This window comes from Sapajus apella, unplaced genomic scaffold, assembly GCF_009761245.1.
Source record: "Sapajus apella isolate SASKATOON/1434 unplaced genomic scaffold, GSC_monkey_1.0 scaffold56, whole genome shotgun sequence".
Classification (NCBI taxonomy): domain Eukaryota; kingdom Metazoa; phylum Chordata; class Mammalia; order Primates; family Cebidae; genus Sapajus; species Sapajus apella.
In genome coordinates, this window is record NW_022436996.1 from 3230305 (window position 1) to 3250166 (window position 19862).

At 59.3% G+C, this 19862-nt stretch overlaps 1 protein-coding gene across 1 annotated transcript; it reads left to right on the forward strand.

The window, feature by feature from the left end:
* The first annotated feature begins 6821 nt into the window (after positions 1 to 6821).
* SHH (sonic hedgehog signaling molecule) lies at positions 6822 to 19261 on the forward strand. The gene is made up of 3 exons (XM_032244901.1): positions 6822 to 7504; positions 12732 to 12993; positions 15562 to 19261. Exons 1-3 carry the CDS (start codon positions 7196 to 7198, stop codon positions 16392 to 16394), a joined length of 1404 nt encoding a protein of 467 aa, XP_032100792.1. The 5' UTR covers positions 6822 to 7195; the 3' UTR covers positions 16395 to 19261.
* The last annotated feature ends 601 nt before the right edge of the window (positions 19262 to 19862 follow it).

The following is a 19862-nucleotide window of genomic DNA, read 5'->3' on the forward strand; positions in this document are numbered from 1 at the left end:
GAGATATTTCACTTCCTTGTACCTCGGTTTCTCCATCTGTGCAGTGGTCCCTCCTTGATAGGGTTGCTTGTATTAATATATTAAAATTTAATCCTAGAGCAACTCCAAGACAGGACCACACTGCATAAGTATTACTATTACCTGAAGTTCCAAGTCTGACTTCCCTCCTGCTGAGTGCGGCTCTCTGGTGAGATGGTCAATGCGTAAATACCTCCTGCCTGCCTGAGAAAGCTGCGGTCCCTTTGCTGGGTTCCTTGACTGCACGTCAGTGGTGTGGCTGGGAGGGGAGCCCCAGAGCTGCCCCAATAGAGCCATCACCCCTTTGTCCGAGCGCACATTGCACAGTGCTCTGCCACTGCCGGCCCGGTCCCTGGAGCCCAGAGCTCCCCACGAGCTGTGGCCTCCACTCCCCCTGGGGTCCTGTGTGCGATCCCAGAAGTGCCCTGCACAGCCTTCCTCTGGAATGTGGCTTCTGTCCCTGTGTCAGGAATTCCTCCTCAGGAAACACAGGTCCTTCTCTGTGCACCCCACAGTCCCAAAGAAAGAAAGAAGCCCCAGCAATGTGGCCAGGTGTGCCTGTCAAAAATTCCTTAAACATGAGAATAACGTAAAAATTACAGGCACGAAGTCTGTCAAATCACTTTTTTCGAAGCCCAAATGTGTGTTTGGGCCTCAGTTTCCTTTTTTGTGCCCTTTCCCCACCTCTAGCTGTACCCAGCCCCTGCCCCATACATTCGCCCTGCACCTGTGGTGCCAGGCCTTGGCCCCTACAGCTGCTTCTGTGCATCTGCTACCAAAACACCATCAGCCGCTGCTGGCCCTGGCTCTTAATTTTGCACACTAAGAGAGAAGTGGGCTGGATCCCCTCTCAGGAAAGCAGGGAAGGGAAATACTGCTTGGAGAGATGAGGCTGTGGAGGTTCCAGGCCCCTCAAGCTTCCAGGGCAGCCTTGCCCTGTTCCCTGAGAAGCCTGCCGCTGAGCAGGTCCCCATGGTGATCCCTGGGATCTCCCAGGGTGCATACCGCTGGCCAGCACTCACTCCAGCGAAGGACAGAGCCAAGGCCCCAGGACAAGAAGGCTGCCGGAAGGGGGCTGATCCCCAGTGTGGGTGGAGCCACGACCTAATGGAAGGGGCAAGGAGGGAATGACTCTTGGGTCCTGTCTGGTACACACAGCAGGAACTGGGGTGGGACAGGGGTTGATGCTTGGTTTTCTTCACTCGGAAAAGGGACTGTTGCATGAGTTCTCCTGAAGCTACCACCAGGGCCTCATGGAACCCAGGGCTGGAAAGGCTTCTGGCACTGGCACTACTGATTTTGGCACCGTTGACTTTAGGCTCCCACACCACAGAGAAAGAAACGGAAGTCTCGAGGTGCTGCATGGCTTGCCCGGGCGCTTGCCACTCAGGATGCGAGGTTGGGTGCAGCCCTGAGGGTCTCCTTAGTCCACATGGACAGCAACCCTCCTTCGCCACAGCCCCGTGGGTGGGGACATCTCCAGATAATCTCTGGCCCTACCGGGATGTTAAGGTCTCTAGAAAATCCAGCCCGGGAGGGTCTTGGGGATCCGTGCTCTGATTGGTGGAGATTCCAGGCGACATGGGGGCTGGTGCGGTTAGGCCGAGTCATGAGAGTTCCGTGGCCCCTAGGGAGCGTGGAAGCGGGCAGAGCAGACGCAGGGTGGGGTGTGGGGCACGGGCGTGGGAGCAGCCTTCGTGACACTGGTTCTCTTAGCGGAACTTATGGCATCAGCTGCCAGCCCTGCCTGGTGAATCTTGGCTTAATTCTGCTCCGGTAAGGAAACAGCCTTTGTGCAGGAAGTGAGGAAGAACAGGCTCCACGGCCTCACTCATGAAGAAGGGCAGTTATGGAGCAGCAAGCCAGGGAGCCCCTCCTGCAGTGGGAGTGGGCTGATCCCAGCTTCTGAGGCTCTGGGAAAAGCTGCTCAGGGCAGCACCCCCCCATCCCCCACCCAACTCTGTCCTCACTCCTCCAAGGCACCCCAGCCTCCAGGCACTGCCTGTAGCTCGGCCACATTTACCCCTCACCAGATCCCCTCCACGTGCTCTCCAGAGAGAAGCTGACGCTCACACACACACACCCCATAGGCGTCTGACCACTGCTGTCTGAAGCTCTGTGTACAGCTCCATGCCACTCCCAGCCAAGCACTCGGGGCCCAAGGCACACAGGCTTACAGCAGGATGGAGCGTTGAGGCTGGGTGCGGGGGCATCTGGAGGCTGGGGAGTGTCTGGAGGCTGTGGGGAGCAGCAGGGGCCTGGAGCTGACAGCTGCACACACACCACCCCTTCCCATGCTTGCCCCTGGGTTTTGGGGATTCCCATCCGGGAAGTCAGCAAAGCAGAAATCCTGATTTGAGTGCTCAGGAGTGAGGCCTCAGCACTGCCTCCTGGCTTTTTTCAGTTCCCCAGGTGATTCTGACACGCACGAGGGTTTAATGCCTTAACTTTCCAGGGTGTCTGTGTCTTAACTAGGTTCCAAGATGGAAGGAATGATGGTCTCATGGGAGGATCTCTAGGTGGTTGGGGTGCAGGGACAGCATGGGGACTTGGAGTCCCTTCCTCCCCGGGCACAGGCCACTGCCTACACTGTGTGTCCCTTCCCAACTCCAAATGTAGCTTCAGCCCCCCCCCCCCAGACAGTGGTGCTAGGCCACTCTGAGACCGTACGGAGGCACAGGTCTGTGGCATTATTTAGAACCAAGTAGAAATACCCACTGCTTAACATGAAGACGAAGCCACTCAACAAAAGTCGGCAATGCTCTAAAGAGAGAAAATCAGCTCAAAGTCACACAGCAGCATAGTTCAGGCCGCACGTTCACGTCTGAGCAGATTCCTGCCTCAGGATGTCTACTTTGATGGACCACAGCTTTGGTTCTCACCGCTGGCCATGTGATCTTCCCGATGTCCCCAGAAACTGCCGTGTCCTCATCTCTGGGAGTCTGCAGCCCTCATGCATGTCAGCCGGGGCTCCACGGGGCTCCACGGGGCTTGTGCGCAGCGGGGGGCAGGCATGATGGCGGGAATCAAAGTGTCACCTGCACCCCTGCTTCACAGAGAAGCCTAGGCCAGGAAGAAGCCGGGCTGCACCCACAGTCATGGGGCCCATGGGCAGCTGGGAGTGGCCCGGTGCCCGCTGCACGGCACTGCTGAGAAACGCTGCACAGTGGACACCCAGCAGAGCTGGCACCGGCCATGGTCCCCAGAGGCTCTGTGTGTCTTGGCAGCTGCCTCCCAGCTGGCCTGCCCTCAGCTCTGGTGCCACGAGGATGTGGATGGAGCAGTCCAGAGGGCCCTGCAGCCACCCAAATCTCCTGGGCTTTGCGTGGAGAGGAGAACATTGCCTCAATCCATCTGCAGCCAGGCCACAGTCAGGGGGCTGTGCAGGGTGTGGCTGGGTTTCCGGGGCTATCCAGAGGCTGAGCCCTCCAGGAAGCTGGAGACTCACATCCCTGGGGGAGCGCTATGGAGTTAGGAAAGGAGGGCTCAGGGCCTCGTCCCCAGTTCAAAGGGTGCTGGCTGCCATCACAGGAGACCTGGAGCGCAGAACTTCCATTGGCCAAAACCGGGAAAATCCAGAAAGAAGCGGAGAGTGGATGGCTGGATGGAAATAGATTTCGTGGAGTTACCACAAGGAAGAAAAATCAAAGGGGAGGAGGACATGGAAGATTGGAGGCCAACCCCAGAGACTAGAAACAGAGCCAGCGCCTGGAGACGCGCAGCAGGCGGGCTCCGTCACTGCAGGGCCAGGCGGGTGCCAATCTGGGGAAGGGAAGAGAAGATGAGGAGGTGAGGGGCACGCAGAAACTGCTGACACCATCAGGGGAGGGTGAACCCAGGAGGCTGCCTGGCTTCCAGGCCTCCCAACCTGGGACTGCGGGGATTTCCCAAACCGGCCAAGCCTGAGCGGAAGGCAGAGTGAGGAGGCCATCTAGCGGCGGGGGCCGGAAGGAGGGGCAGGGGCAGTGCCCAGGAGGGAGCCTGGAGCTGGGGCAGGAGAGGAGGCAGCTCTCTCCTGGGCTGGGATGCTGGGCGAGGGGTGGGGGGTGGGGAGGGGTGGGGGAGGAAAAGCTGGGGGAAGGTGCAAGGGAGGAACAGCCATGACCCCCAGGAAGAGAGGCAGAGCTGGGGTGGAAGAGGACGGGAGCCCAGGACTGTCCCGACGTCCGGCCTTGTCAGAGAGACGGTGTTTGGAGCCTCTGCTGGTGCTGTGGAGGGGGCCAAATTGTCTAGGGCGGGGGATGGGGAGAGAAGGCAAAGAGATGGAGCCACCTGGCATCTGGAGGGGAAGGTGGGGCTGGGCCATGGGGAGCGGGTGGGATGGCAGGACGGGGAGTGAGGGTCGGGAGGGCAGAGCAGCAGCCTCTCTGGGGGTTCACTCAGCAGCCTAGTTCTAAGACAACGCATCTAACCGGGATTGCTTTCTATGCCGATCTGCCCCCAACCCACGCAGGCGGCAGACCCTCTGAACTTAGGCATGGGGCAGGCTTTCTGGGCCAGCATTATCTCAGCCTGGAGGATGAGTCAGTCCGCAAGGGAGGTGGCCCCCGACATACTCTCCGGAGGGGCAGGGCGGTCCAGAGACAGAGGGGAATGAGGCGGCCCCAGGCCATCCCTTGGGGCAGGGAGGTTTGAGGAAATGTCCTGAGTCTCCCAAGTTCAAGGCCAAGCCACGTCTCCCTGCTATCTGACAAGAGGGAGCCGACTGCACCTGGGGGCACCCCACGTCCAGCTGTGTCCACGTGGAACTCTGTGCAGCTCAGCCTTCTGCTTCCAAAGCACACTCTGCCCACGCTGCCCTCCTGGAAGTGTGCCCGCACACCCGACCCTCAGGCCCCAGGGTAGCAGCCCCTGCTGCGGGCTGTCTGACTCACCTGCATTTGTAAGGGAGTAGGTGAGAGCGGGGAAGGAAAGGCAGAGGGAGGAGGACAGGCTGAGGCCAGAGGAGACACCAGGGTGGGGGCAGGGCAGTCGGGGGCAGGGCAGTCGAAAGGTTTGTGAGTGTCCCACTGGGCCAGGTCACTGGTCCAACCCAGGCACCACCCAGTGATGTGACAGCCACATGCTGTGCAGGTAGCCATACCAAACAGGCCAGCCTCCTCCAGAGAGGACACGCATCCTGTTTTGTGTCTGTTTTTACTGGGAACATGGCAGGCAGCACAGACATACACGGCCTGGAGAACCCCTGGGCTCAGCTGAGCTCCAGCTCCACTTGGTGGAGACTGCTGGGGCCTGGGCCAGCGGATGAGTTCCTTCTGAGACCAGGGTTCTTCACAAACCATGGGAAAGAACAAGAATGAGAGGTGGAATGGGGAGCCTGAGTCGACCTTCCCAAAGGGACCCAGACTACCTAGTCTTGTTCATGCTCAGCCTCTTATGCCCAAGACAGTTGTGTCTTCAGATGCTTCTCTCCTCTCCCCACCACACACACACACACACACACACACAGTTGGTCCACAAAAGGAACTTCTGGAAACGTCTGTTGCTGGGGGCTGAGCTTCATCAGGGACCTCTCCCCCTTCACTCTGAGAGTCTGGGGTCCAGGGAGACTGTTCACCTTCACAGGGCCACATTCCCAGCACCTGCTGACTCCTCTGGGTCAGGATTTCCCTCCACGTGAATAACCCTCACTCCCTCACCCTATGCTAGAGGAATTACTGTACCTGAGTGGGATGGGGGATGAGGAGGGCAAGGGCATGATCTGTTTAAAAAAAAAAAAAAAGCAGGGGGAGCTTCAAATTTTATTTTCCTGGTTTAATTAGAACTTTTTGAGACTTTTTTTCCTTTTTCTGCAAGAAGTAAAGTGATTCTGGACTCAAAGATTTCCAACTCCTGGGCACTGTGCCCTCTTTCTAGAAAGCCCCTCGTCAACCAGAATACTGTCCCCCAGGGTCCCTAGCCCCTTGGGCTGCAGCCCCTAGGACCTGGCAGCTCCTGTGCCTGAAGACCAGTGGCCTGCTGAGCACAGGACAGCTTTGCAAGGAGCCTGAATTCCATGTTCAGCTCATCCCTGGCTCTGCACTTTGCTCTAATCGATCGTGGGGGTGGTGTGAGCACAGCTTCGCCCACTCGCCTGCCCCCACCCAATGGCCTCTGCCCACCCAGCGCACACACTGGCCCCCACTCTCTCCTCTGGGCCGGGGTGCAGCCCCAGACCTACTGTGCCCATCCACCCAGACCCCCGCAGCTCACTCTGTACCTGCCCTTGAGCACGCCCCCATCCCATTTGCAGAGCTTAAAAAAATGATGTATTAATTGATGCACAATGAAAGAGCAGTGTTTTTACATTTTTCTAAGGCACCGAAAGCAATTCAAATAGCAGTGCTTTAAGTTCCGGTCACGCATAATTGTGCTTGGTCCTTGGGAAGGGGCTCATTCCTCTTTCTTTACAACGCAGGGAGACCCAGCCTGCAGGGTTGAGTCTCTGGGGAAGAAACATTAAATAACAGCTGGGCAGCTTGGCCCTCAAATGTGTGAGCGACTGTGTGCTTGATGACTGAGGCTTGGGGGGGGCTCAACTGTCCTTTAAAAACTTAAGTTGGTTTTTACTGAAGCACCTACCATTCCAGGGCGAGTCAGGGGGAAACACGAGGACGTGCACAAAGCCAGGAGGAGCTGCTGTTAGCCCAAGACCTGCACTCCTCCCTCCAGACCGCCTTTATCTTAGGAAAGATTTTTTTTTTTTTAACTCGAAGCCTTCAGGTGAAAATAAAGCAACAGCAGCAACAGAAAAAAAAAAAATGTAGTCTTCTTCAGGGTTAACACCAGAAGACAGGCTTGTGCAGCTCTGGCCAATCAGATGCGCCCCTGGCAGCTATAATATAGCGCTAAAGGCAGCCTCTCTCACACGCTCTCCAGGCTTGCTACCATTTAAAATCAGACTCTTTTTGTCTTTTGATTGCTGTCTCGCGACCCAACTCCGATGTGTTCCGTTATCAGCGGCCGGCAGCCTGCCATTCCAAGCCCTGTCTGGGTGGGGAGCGGTGGAGAGTCCTCCGCAGCAGCGGCGGGCAACGTTATATAGCAAGAGAAAGCGCGAGGCAGCCAGCGAGAGAGCGAGCGGGAGGGCGAGCCGGAGCGAGGAAGGGAGAGCGCAAGAGAGAGCGCACAGGCACACACCCGCCGCGCGCACTCGCGCACGGACCCGCTCGGGGACAGCTCGGAAGTCATCAGTTCCATGGGCGAGATGCTGCTGCTGGCGAGATGTCTGCTGCTAGTCCTCGTCTCCTCGCTGCTGGTGTGCTCCGGGCTGGCGTGCGGACCCGGCAGGGGGTTCGGAAAGAGGCGGCACCCCAAAAAGCTGACCCCATTAGCCTACAAGCAGTTTATCCCCAATGTGGCCGAGAAGACCCTAGGCGCCAGCGGAAGGTATGAAGGGAAGATCTCCAGAAACTCGGAGCGATTTAAGGAACTCACCCCCAATTACAACCCCGACATCATATTTAAGGATGAAGAAAACACCGGAGCGGACAGGCTGATGACTCAGGTAGGACCCCAGCGCGGGCGCGGAGTGTGCGGCTTTCCAGGGGGTTACGAGAAGCCGAGCACTTCCAGACTTACTCTGTTTGCTCTTCGGGCAGAAACGAAGGTGATTTCACCGGCTCCTTCCCCACCCACCTGCCCTCCCCCTCATCTCTTCCTCTTCCTGGAGGAGAATGCAGGTCAAGGGTCCAGCTGGAGAAGTTTAGGGTGTGGTGGGGTGAGGCCAGGAACAGATGTGGTCCATTACGGCCCTGATTTGATGAGTCTCGCTACAGTGGCCTTCCCCATCCTACCTCTGCCCTGGCTTGTAACTTGGGGAGACCTTCACTTTGGGGGTGCCGGCCCTTTCCAAGTCAGGAGTGGACATAGAAGGACAGGGTGGGAATCCCCCTCCCACGAACATGAAGTGGCCTCCAGACACTGTAGGAAACTAGCCTTGGGTGCAGAGCCCCCAGGTTTCCCGTCGCCTCTGTGGTTTTCTTTCCCACGACTGCCCCCACCCCACACCTCCCCACCAAAGAATTCTCAAGTGGAAAAGCCAGGAGGCGGTTCTGACAAAAGGCAGGGGCTCCAGAGGCGACTCCAGCCGTCCCTGGGTCCCTGGCTGTATCGCAGAGCTGCCTTTGCGACTGCATGTCCACAATTGTGCCCATCAGAGTGTGAATGTATTGATATTTCTTGAAGGATGCTCTCTCGCTCTCCCAAGCCCGAGGTACCTTAGGGGAGGGACTTAGAACTTATTGGCACTGCATCACTTTAGTTTTCAACCTGCTTGCATAAGAATTAAGAGGAATAAATATTAGTGAGGGGGGAGGGGGAAGCTAAGCAAAATACGAATTCTTCTCTCCCTCCCCACCTCCCTTGAGACTTCTGCGCTGCCAATCTCCCAGCCAATTCTAGACTTTCTGAAACTCCATGCACGTATAACTGAAGCCAGAAATGGGTTTCCTTGCAAATATAGGTCAACATCCTTTTTATTGCCCTATTAAAATATTCAAGTCCTACCTTTAGGGCTAGGTGCGCACAGTGGCTGATGGAGTGGCCTGGTGGGGCGCGAGTGCAGGGAGAGGGTAGGGACTGCCGCGAGAGAGGAGCTACCTCCGGGACCCCTGCTTCCAGACCAGATTCCCAGGCTTGCCTGTGGCCGAGAAAGGCGAGGCGCAGGCGGACTAGCCAGCTCCAGCTGTCGAAAAGGAGAGGAATGGGAACTGGTTTTGATTTCCTTGCTCTCCCTCATCTGCTCCCGACCACCTTAAATCTGGACCGCGAGTGTGGACGCGTGCGCCTTTGCTAGACAGCAGCGCGATCCACAATTAACTCTGCACGGGCCACGGGGTGCCCGGTGCATGCAGCTGGCTGGAGGGAGTTCTCCGACTAGCCTGGGGTGCCCATCCTCTCCTCACCCTCACTGGCCGCCGAGGAGGAGCTTTGCCTGGGTCCTCTGGAACCCAAGAGGAGAGCGGCGCTGCGGAGAAAGCGGCGGGGGCGTGGACACCCGAGGTCCCAGAGCCAGAGTGGGTCAGCTTCTGCCCTGGTCTGCAGGAGGCCAGTGCCGCAGAGGGTGTCCTGGGCTCGCAGCCCTCCCCAGGGTTCGGGCCTTGCAGCCCTGCTGCGAAACTGCGAGCGCGCAGAACCGCGCAGCGAGGCAGACGCTTGCAGCCCCACTTACTCCTGGGTTATCGATCCCCCGCGGCTAGAGTTTCAGTGGGCGCAGGGCTGGGCTGGGGCCTCCGGGCTCTGCCACTCCACGCGCCGGAGCGCAGGCACTGCAGGAGCTAACAGCAGGGCTGGGCTCGCGGAAGTGACCCCAGCGGCGGGGGCGCGGAGACAGGGGCGCTGGTGCAGGGGCCGGGGCGCAGCGCGGACTCTGTCGGCCTGCCTGGGCCGCGTCCCCCTCCGCAGTCCGCCGCCTGCCTGGCCTCTGGGCCTCCAGGTCCCAACCAGAGCCCCCAGCCCAGGGGCTTCCCCCCACCCTCGTCCGCCCTGCCCGGGGACGCGGGGCCCAGCGGTCCCGCGCCCGGCCACTCTCGCCGCCGCGCGCACTGGCAGCATTTGAACTTCTGACCTTCTGTCAACTTCCCTCAGACGAACGAAACGAAAACAAATACTTTTTTCCTTGGGCAGTGGCTATTCCCGTTCCCAACACAAAAGAAGGGGGAGGGACAGCCCAAGTGGGGGTTGGGTGTGGAAAGCCAGGCCGGGATTCTATCGCAGACCTCACAAAGGTCCCCTAAAACCGAGAGGGGCTTGGGGCTGGCAGTCTGTGAGGCACCCCCTGGTTGATCCCTCCCCTACCTTCCTTCTCCCGACTCCAGGAGTTAAGGGAGGGGGAGGAAGGGATGGGGAAGGCGGAGGCTTGGGTGCTGAGGGCAGGGGCGGGGTGAAGCAGGCGTCCAGGGAGCCCCAGGCCCGCGGGAGGTTTGGGGAGCCTGCTCGGCCGCCCTCATTTTAAATAACCGGCGAGGCTGTGCCCCAGGTGCGCGGCCCTCCTCTTCTGTCTCCCTCCCTGTCTCTGGGTCCCTAATGTGACTGCCGCCCAAGTCCCTCAAGCATGGCGAGATCGTCCCCAGTGGAACTTTCAGAGCAGTTCTGGAACGCAGGAGCTGCCGGTTAATATTAACCCGGGAGAGGGAAGCTCAGACAGACACGCTCTCCCCGCGCGGGCCTGGGGTGCCAGGCGAGGGTGCTGGCGGCCAGGGGCTCCGAGGGGGCAGTAGGCCAGAGGGCCGGATCTGAGGCCTGGAGTGGGGGGCCCGAGCCACCACACTAAATAGATTTCCTGTGCGCTCTGGGGCCGCCGGGAAAGGCGCTCAGGTGTGGGTTTGAGGAGGGGTCTGTTCTTCCGAGCGTGGTGAAAGGACAGTGGAGAGAGGAGCGTTTAGGGCCTGGGGCGTCTCGAAGTTGGGACGCCCCCGCCCCCGCGCTCGGGAAAGCCCACCGGCTGCGGGCGGTGACAGTCGCCGGCGCGGCTCGCGGATCAGGGAGGTGGGCAGGAGCTCAGGCGTGGGGAACAACTTGGCCTCCGCCGACACAAAGCCCGGCCCCGGCGGCCCTGCTGGGCTTCACGGTGGCTGCACAGAGTCGGGCTTGATTCGCGGCACACGACCCAATGAATTAATAACCGGCCTGGGCTTCCCGGCTTTGCCTGCGACAATCCCGCCCAGCGCGGGAGGAGGAGCGGCCGCCAGCAGAGGCCGCGTGGAGCCGGGGCGAGGAGGGCGCGCGGGGTGGGGGTGCCATCTCCTGCCATCCTCGGCCTCCGCCCCTCGCCCGCACGGCCACCTCCCGTCGCGGCCCGGCTCGGCCCGGGTCTCCCAGCCCCGGGTCCTCCACGCCCGCCCAAGTGGCGCAGCTCCGAGAGCTGGGGCCGGGTCCTCCTCTCCCCGCCGCCCTCTCCCTGGCTACCCTCCTGGGAAGCTGTTTAAAGCTTCCTTGGCGCACCCCCCAGGGGAGGGAGCTATGGTGGGGTGGGGGCGTGCATGGGGGGGTCCGTGTGCGTGTTGGTGGTGTGCGCCTGCGCGCACTGGGCCTCACATCGCAGATCTAAACTGACCCTGGTTTACTGATTGATTTTCATGTAAAACGCGTTCAATCCTCAAGATGACCTCACTCAAACTCTACCCTTCCGACTTTTTTTTTTAAATGCTGGCAGGCCCAGAAACCTGCAGGCACTGACCTGCTACCAGGGCGGCCCCCAGCCCTGCCCCACCCCCAGTTGCTGTATGTTTAACTCTACAACCATATTACTGGTTTTTATTGCTGCCAGATACACAGGGCTTTTCCTGTTGCGCAATTTGTCACGTCCCCTGGAAGCGCCGCAGCAGTCGGGCCAGCGTCCTCGCCCCACTCCCTCGAAAGGTTCCCCCGACCCAGCTACGGTGAGGACCCCAGGTAGAGACTGTCCTTCCACCCTGACAACCAGACTCCAAGCACAGCATCCTTCCAGACTGGGAGGCTAGAGGTCAGCCCCGCCCCTGCAGAAGTCACCTTGAAATTGCGCCTCGGCCCCCACTTGGTGCAGCTTCTCAGGGGACGCCAGGATCGTCATCCGTGCACGTTCCCCCTTTTAAAGCCCGTGTCCCACCAGCAGCAGCATAAACATCCCGGAAGCCAGTCAGTGCCCAACAAACACACACGCAGTTGATTCAGCGGCTTTCTATCGCATCCTTATCTGAAAGTGGCCCAAGAATTACGGGGGAACCCCCACAATCTGAGTCCCAGGTAACCCCGTCTGCGTCTGCCCAGTCAGAGCGTCCTGCCTCCTACCGGGCAGCTTCCGGGGAGCCTCCGCCGACGGAGGACTAGAGGCCTCAGGCCTCCTGGCTCCCCTCCCCCTCTTCTCCCACCCCTCCCCCTCCCTTCACCTCCTCAGTTTGCTCTTCAAACTTGCTGGACACCATTCTATGGTGGGGCCAAGAAAATAAGAGGGGAGGAAGGGAACAGGTGAAAGAAAACAAGAAACACAATCAGACCACAGAAAAGCCAGGCAGAAAAGTATTGGACGCGCAAAAAGAATGTGGCTGTCCAGATAGAGAAAGTCCGATCCGGGCCTGGCCTGCGCTGCAAGCGGGCATTCACCTGGCCGCCATCCACCTGGGCTCCCGCCCACCCCGCAGCCCCGCCAGCGGCTCCTGGCCTCCCCTCTGCCTCGGATAGGGTTAGGGCCGCAGGTAAATAAATGCAACACCTTCAGTTCTGCAAGTGCACAGTGCATTGTTCTTTATTTCTGGGAACGTGCACTCAGGTCTGCGTCGGGCCTGCTGTGGGGGTTCTTCACAGGGAGGAGGTGGAGGCGGTGCAGGTGGAGAAAGGGCCCCAGGAGGGGGCTGGAAGTGGAGGGCAACTTGGAGGCGGCGGGGCGGCATCGCAGAGGGCGCCCCGGACGCTCTGGAGTTGGCGTCTGAAACATGCAGGTCACTTGTTTCCGAGAAACTTCTTTATTTGCTTCTCAGACCCCGCTAGGAGCACCAGCTGTTTAAGGATCTGGAGAAAGGCCCCCAGCTCTGCCCTAAGAGGGCTGCTCCTCCGCGCTCCTCCGCAAATGCTGCCCCTCTTCCCCAGCCTAGTGCCGGCTCTTCTGCGTGGCTGGGCCGTTCCAAGCCCGTCTCCTCACCTCTCCGCATGGCCCTCGCGCCTTGAGACCGGGCAGGGCAGGCTGACGGAGGGGCCGGGAGGGGTGGCGGCCGCCCAGGCTAAGGTGTCCGTCGGTGGGGGTCCCCTTGTCTTCGCAGAGGTGTAAGGACAAGTTGAACGCCTTGGCCATCTCGGTGATGAACCAGTGGCCAGGAGTGAAACTGCGGGTGACCGAGGGCTGGGACGAGGATGGCCACCACTCAGAGGAGTCTCTGCACTACGAGGGCCGCGCAGTGGACATTACCACGTCCGACCGCGACCGCAGCAAGTACGGCATGCTGGCCCGCCTGGCGGTGGAGGCCGGCTTCGACTGGGTGTACTACGAGTCCAAGGCGCACATCCACTGCTCGGTGAAAGCAGGTAAGCCGGCCCCAGGCCCAGCCTTCTCCACCCCGCCCCCCACCCCGATCCGCCCCACTGAGGGCCATTGGCTGACCCCCGGCCTGATTCCAGGGAAAAAGAAACCGGGGGGAGGCTGAGGGCCAGAAGCGGGGGCGCTGGGCAGTGACGGCGTTTCCGCGGTGGGAACCTGCCCTGCGAGGTGCCAGCCCCTCGAAATCACCCCTACCTTGGAGGCCAGAGGCCAGGGTTCTCCGTGCCCCGAGGTGGGGGCCGGTGGCTTCCTGCCCATTTCTGGAGCCCCCCTGCAGGGGGTGGGAGCGCGACTTGGGGAGGGGCGCTAGGCCCTTCCTGGCCCTCGCCCTGCGCGGTTAGCCAGGTCTGCGCAGATCCTTCCCCTACTTTAGGGCTTAAGAACCAACCGCTCCCACCTGCTATCCTAAGCGCAGGGGGTCTGTTTTGGCCCGGAGCCCGCGTCCTGGCTGCTCCCTGCTGGGCGCCAGTGGATCCTAAGCTGCCTTCGCTCACTCGCTGAGCCTTTTGGGAGAGGTCTGGTGGGTCGCAGTAAACCCAGAGGTTACCACCTCCTGCGTCTGGAGGCCGCGCGCCTGGAGCCTGCGCTCTTCCTGGGAGCCAGGCTGGGACGCCCTGGGCGGCGGGCAGGCCCCGGAAAGCCGGGCCGAGTCGGCGCGAGGCTGCCTTCCCTGGGCCTGCAACGCCACACGCTGTTGCCGGCGAGGAACAGCCGCGGAGGAGGCGCCACTGCGCGCACGCGAACCTGCGGCCTGGGGCTGTGTGCACCGCTTGCTCCTCCGCCTGGATAAATTGGCACGTTTAGCAAAGCCGTTCGCGGTGAAATTCGGGGGAACTCTACCTTCCTCACCCCCCTTTCCAGGTTTCCCTACTTGTCTCCTAATTCCATTTTAATGGCCTCTGTCAGTAGGAAAACACTTTTAAGGTGTCGAGGCGCACTTGTAGGTAAAGGCAAGAGTGGCTTCTTGTCCCCGCGGAAAGCAAAGGTGTGGAGCGGGGCGGCGGGGGCGGCGGGGGCGGCAGGGTAGGGTGTGCGGCCCGGAGAGCTCCCGGCTGCAGGGAGGCAGGAGACGGCGGCCCCCGGGTCCCGGGCGCGCCCTCCCAAAACCTCCTCCCGGGCTCCTGCCCGCGGGGTCCCCCTAGCGGGGGTCCCCGGAGGCCTCCTCCCAAGTGAGCAGCGCTAATCCAGCCCCCGGGCCGCGCCCGCCGGGAGCGCAGAGCGGCGCGCCCGAGCCGCTCATTGGGATTCGGCGCACACGGGCGGGGGCGCGGGGCGCGGCGTGTCAAGCCGGGCCGTGCGACTCGACGACTCGGGCTGGCCAGCGCCCGGGGTCGCATTCCTGGGGGCTACGGAGGGCCTCCCACGGCCAGCCCTGCACTTCATGCCGGAGAAACCGATGAGAAGATTAAAAACCCCCTGTAATTCCAGCAGGAAGATTCTTTCTGGCAATCTCTATTTGCAAAAAGCTTGATCCCGGAGATTGGAATGCAAAGAAGACGGCCCTCCCCGCCCTCCTCCCCGGCCCCCTGCGCTCCGCCCCAACTTCAATTATTGTCCTCGGGACCGTGAGCCTCAGAGAGCGACAGAGGGCTCGAGAAAGCGGGTAGTCAAGGGGCCTTGAGACCCGGCGCTTCCAGAGCTCCGAACAGGCCCCGCCATTTAAAATTCAAATACACATCTTGAGTGCTTGGAAGAGAGGCCTGGCTGTGCAAATAGTGCTTGTGAATTGCACACGGGGGGGTTTGCACCTGAGCAAATAGGGAGGGGGAGGCCCGCGAGCTGGGGAGAGAGTGAGCTGAGAAAAGGACAGAGAAGATGGAAGCGTCCGCTTCCAAGAGTTTCTCCTGTTTATCCCAGAAATCACAGTGACAGTGCTGGGCCCTTTATTGGATTTTAATTAGAAAATCCACACAAGCCTCGGATTTTCACACCTCGGCCAGTCTCTGGAATGTTTGTGCAGTTGCTGCAACTACTGCGGCTATTTTTCACTCCCCGCCCCCGCCCCTCCGCAGGCTCACGCCGAGGCGCGCAGGGTGGTGCGGGCAGGCGGGCCGTGGGTTTCCTCCGTGCAGCCCCGGTGCTGAGCGCGTGAGCAGGCGCCGCGCCCCGCGCCGGGGCGGGAGGGAAGGAGGGTGAGCCCGGCGCCCGCGGGAGCTCAAGGAGGCTTCCTGAGGAATCCAAGTGCAGAGCAAACACCCTCTGGACGGATTCACGGCGAGGCTGGGTGTGTGCGGAGCTGGGGGTGGGGTTGGAGGAAGGCGGAAGGAAGGAGTGTCACCGGCCTCTGCAGGAAACGCCAGCCCACCTCTGTCACCGCCAGCCCAGACTTGGAGAGTCGTTAAGGAATGTGCCTGCCTGTCCCAGGGGCGGTGGGGTTGGGGGAGGGAGGTCTGTACGGGACCCGCCTGGAATCCCTCGCCCCGCCCAGCCCCGCGTGGTGAGCACCCCGGGCCTAGGCGCGCGGGCACCCAGTGTGCGCCCTCCTCCCCGAGACGTGCCTCCCTTTCGGAACTCAACGCCCTGTTCTCTCTTCTCTCTCTTCTCCTCGCCCGCAGAGAACTCGGTGGCGGCCAAATCGGGGGGCTGCTTCCCGGGCTCGGCCACGGTGCACCTGGAGCAGGGCGGCACCAAGCTGGTGAAGGACCTCCGCCCCGGGGACCGCGTGCTGGCGGCGGACGACCAGGGCCGGCTGCTCTACAGCGACTTCCTCACTTTCCTGGACCGCGACGACGGCGCCAAGAAGGTCTTCTACGTGATCGAGACGCGGGAGCCGCGGGAGCGCCTGCTGCTCACCGCCGCGCACCTGCTCTTCGTGGCGCCTCACAATGACTCGGCCGCCTGGGAGCCCGAGTCGTCCTCAGGCGCGGGGCCGCCTCCCGGGGACGCGCCGGGGCGCCGGGCGCTGTTTGCCAGCCGCGTGCGCCCGGGCCAGCGCGTGTACGTGGTGGCCGAGCGCGATGGGGACCGCCAGCTCCTGCCCGCCGCCGTGCACAGCGTGACGCTGCGCGAGGAGGCCGCTGGCGCCTACGCGCCGCTCACGGCCCAGGGCACCATCCTCATCAACCGGGTGCTGGCCTCGTGCTACGCGGTCATCGAGGAGCACGGCTGGGCGCACCGGGCCTTCGCGCCCTTCCGCCTGGCGCACGCGCTCCTGGCTGCCCTGGCGCCCGCGCGCACGGACCGCGGCGGAGACGGCGGCGGCGGCGACGGCGGGGACGGCGGGGGCGGTGGCCGAGTTCCCCAGCCCGCGCCAGGTGCGGCCGACGATCCGGGCGCGGGGGCCACCGCGGGCATCCACTGGTACTCGCAGCTGCTCTACCAAATAGGCACGTGGCTCCTGGACAGCGAGGCCCTGCACCCCCTGGGCATGGCAGCCAAGTCCAGCTGAAGCCCGGGGCCCGGGGAGGGGCGCGGGAGGGGGCGGGGCGGGGCAGCAACAGCAACAGCAACGCAAAGCAAAAAGACACTCGGAAAAGGCGCACGAACCAGACTGAGTTATAATAATAATAAAGTAGGACAGTCCAAAGTAGACGCTAAGGAAACAAGGACCCCGGGAAGTTTTGTTGTTGTGTTTAGTTTATATATTTTTTAAATTTTTGGTTATTGTTTTATTTTGGTTATTTTTTCCTCCTCTCCTGGCTATTTATTTGTTTGGTATGAATAGATGTTTTAAATAATATGAACCGGACCTTCAAGAGCCTTAAATAGTTTGTTTCTTGGATAATTTATTATTGTCATGTGAACTGTACTCACAGGGGGAGAGATTATTTTGTGAGGCCAAGCAACCTGCTCAGAGTCTATTTTTCTACACGTCCCTCGCCCCGGCCGTCAGAAAGCTAACTTCCGTCCTCGCCATCCCTCCTTCCATCTGCTTTCAGCAAGTGCAAACTCAAACGTGCTTCATGGGGGTCCACAAATTATATTTTTATACACAGAATTGTAAATTAGATTTTTTGAGAGATCAATACTTAACTGAATGACATTTCATTTTTGAAATAGTGTAAAATATGAAAATATATTATTTTAATTTAACTAGCTTCCGATGTAACAGCCACCTCCTCTGTTGTCTCTATGGTTTCATATCCCCTTTGTATTCACCATTTTGCCACATTCTTGGAAGCCAAGACTGTTACACACACAACATACACACACACTTTTTTTTTGGACAAACTGGAAGAACTCTGTTATTTTTAACTTCAAAGAATTTATTAGAAAATAATATTTTTTAAAAGCGCACATAGTGATGAGCCCACGAGGATGGAGCCTGCAGTTTGTACAGAGAAAAACAAAGGATGTTTTTGCATTAATAAATGGAGAAATAACTGCTGTAAATTTACTAAAATGTATTTTTGAATATTTTGTAATAGTTTTATAGAAATAAAATGTGCCATGCACAGACCGCTTAGTATCTAATAATTAAGAACTCCTGTTGCAGCCCTTTTTCTTTTCTTTTTTGGCTTCTTTGTTTGGGAAACCTAGCGCTGACTGGCACTCCCAATGTTCTATTTAGGTGTGTTGCTTATACTGTGAATTCAGACTGGCTGTCTTAGGTAACCAAAGTAGGCACACAAATCAACTTGTTTCTTCTCATGGCTGGAGAAATCTCAGCTCTGCTTGTATTTGTTGTGTGAAGCTCTTCCTACACTCCCAAAGGTTAGGGGTGCCATCCGTGGGGACTGCTGTCCCCCTCACCCCACCCCTTAACTAGCAAAGCCCAATGTGTAAGCCCAGAGGACCTGCTCCTGGGGCTTCTGCAGGTGGTTGCTGGGCAGAGCCCTGGACTGACCCTGTTGGTGCTGTCTCGGATCTGTAGAGAGGAGGCTCATTGTTGCTTTCTGAGGTCCTGTTGTGCCCTTTCCAGAAAGAGTCCCTAGAATTGAGGACCAGATTTGATCTCTGAAGCACCTGTCCTCTTTTCTTGAGGGTCCCCTTAAATCCGAGTGGCAAGCCCACAGTGGTGTGGGCCAGTTGCTAGAATGGTGGGCTGCTGCTGAGGCCCTCGGCTATGCTGGTTGTCTGTCGGACGAGGTCAGGCGTGAGCTTTGAGCCCTTTTGAGTGGGCATGCTGCTGTGGGCGCTGGGTTGGGGAAGGTCCTTCCATGCTTTCTGCCACCTTGGAGGTTTGGCTGAGAGGGTCTCTGCCCTTGGCTGTTGTCCAGGTCCTCAGTGGGGGACTCCTGCCAGTTCTTTGGCTTACTGAAGGTGTCTGTCATGCTTTGTGCTTTGGGCCGAAGTATCTGAGCAGGCTGGGCTTTGGAAGGGTGGAGCTGCGTGAGTCAGGGGCCTCTAACAGATGGAGCCTGTGGGGAAGGTGGTCCAGGTTTAGGCGGACAGGGGTGAACAGACCAGCCCCACCTGGCAGGGGCTGGTTCCCGAGGCTGGGCCCCATCCCTGAGGAGCTGCTCTGCGGAGGGTCTGGCCTTGAGTGGCCTTCCCAAAAGGCTGCATGCCCAGGTGGATGGCTCAGGGCCTCTGCCAGCCTCCCCAGGGCCAGGCCTTCTGCGTAGAAGCAGTCCTCAGCCTTTTTCCGTAAAAGACTTTTCTTTGGTCTCCTAGGTGGTCAGCAGGTTCCAGGCTGGTGTTTACAGTCTCTCAGGGGGTGCGGGGAGTGTGTCCATTCTTTTGACAGTTCAGTCTGATTCCAAGTCAGTCCAAAGTGAGCCAGAAGCACTGGGCACAGCAGCTTCTGGCTGTGTTGACAGACCTGCCTACTTGGCCAAGCAGCCCCATCGGACAGAGGGAACTCGGGCGTTGACCAAGCCCCAAGGTGCTCAGGCCATGGCACAACTCTGCTGGTGACCAGGGCACCTTGGAGCAGAGCTTCACCCAGATGGGAAATCCAGACTCCTGGGTGGCACTCCATCCTGACAGGCCCGGTGGCAGAGTCTCCGAGCGGCTGGGTGCTGTTCCCAGCCCTCCTGGTCCATCTTCTTAAGACCCATCCACTGCTTTATATTTAAAATTCTCTTTTTCACAGGCAAGGAAAGGAAACCGCTGCTTAGAGAAACTAGGTACAGGGCCCAGCCCCGCCAGGACTCGGTGCCAACTTCTCATTCAGGGTTGATGAGCCAAGAGTTGGTGCAAAATGTGCGCATGGTGGTTGCTGCCAGCCTCCCTCATGACTAAATGCATATCTATTCCTGTCAAAACGTGTATCAGAATGTACTTGAAACTGTTATCTTTGTGCTCTATTGTTTGAATAATTAAAGAAATTACAGAGGCTCTCTGCAGTGTCTGTTATGTGGCAGAACCCTGCTCCCAAGCTGTCGTCTGTGTTTCTCATCGTCTTCCACGAGGTAGTGCTGGAAATAGGAAGGAAATTCTCATTGAGAGTGCAGACTCCAATCTCTCAATGGGTGGGTCTGGCCAGGCTTTGGGGATTTCTACCGGTGCAGTCAGGCAAGCTCGTGATCCGCTGTCTGAGGGAGTTGACAGAGCTGTCAGCATCGCACCCACATGGGAAATATGGGCAGACATGCAGAGAATGCCGGTCAGTTGCAAGATTTGGCGAGAAAGCAGCAGCGTGCCTGCCAGGGAGGCGGGCGGGCCTGGGGGAGCCCAGCTCTTCCTCGGTGCTACAGGCTCCCTCCTTCTGGATGATGATCCACCCCAGGAGGCTGAGAAGCCCAACAAGTGACTTCCACATGACTTCTTACAAACGAGTCACAGAACCCTTCACAAGCCCTGCGGATTCCTGGCACTCCCTGGGATTTATGTTCCAGGACAGGGCTGGGCAAATTTTGGCCTCTGGGACAATTCTGGCCTGTTTTCACACAGACCCTGAACTGAGACTGTTTCTCACATTTTAAAAATGTTAAAAAACAAAAAATCCAAAGAAGACTGCTATTCCCTGACA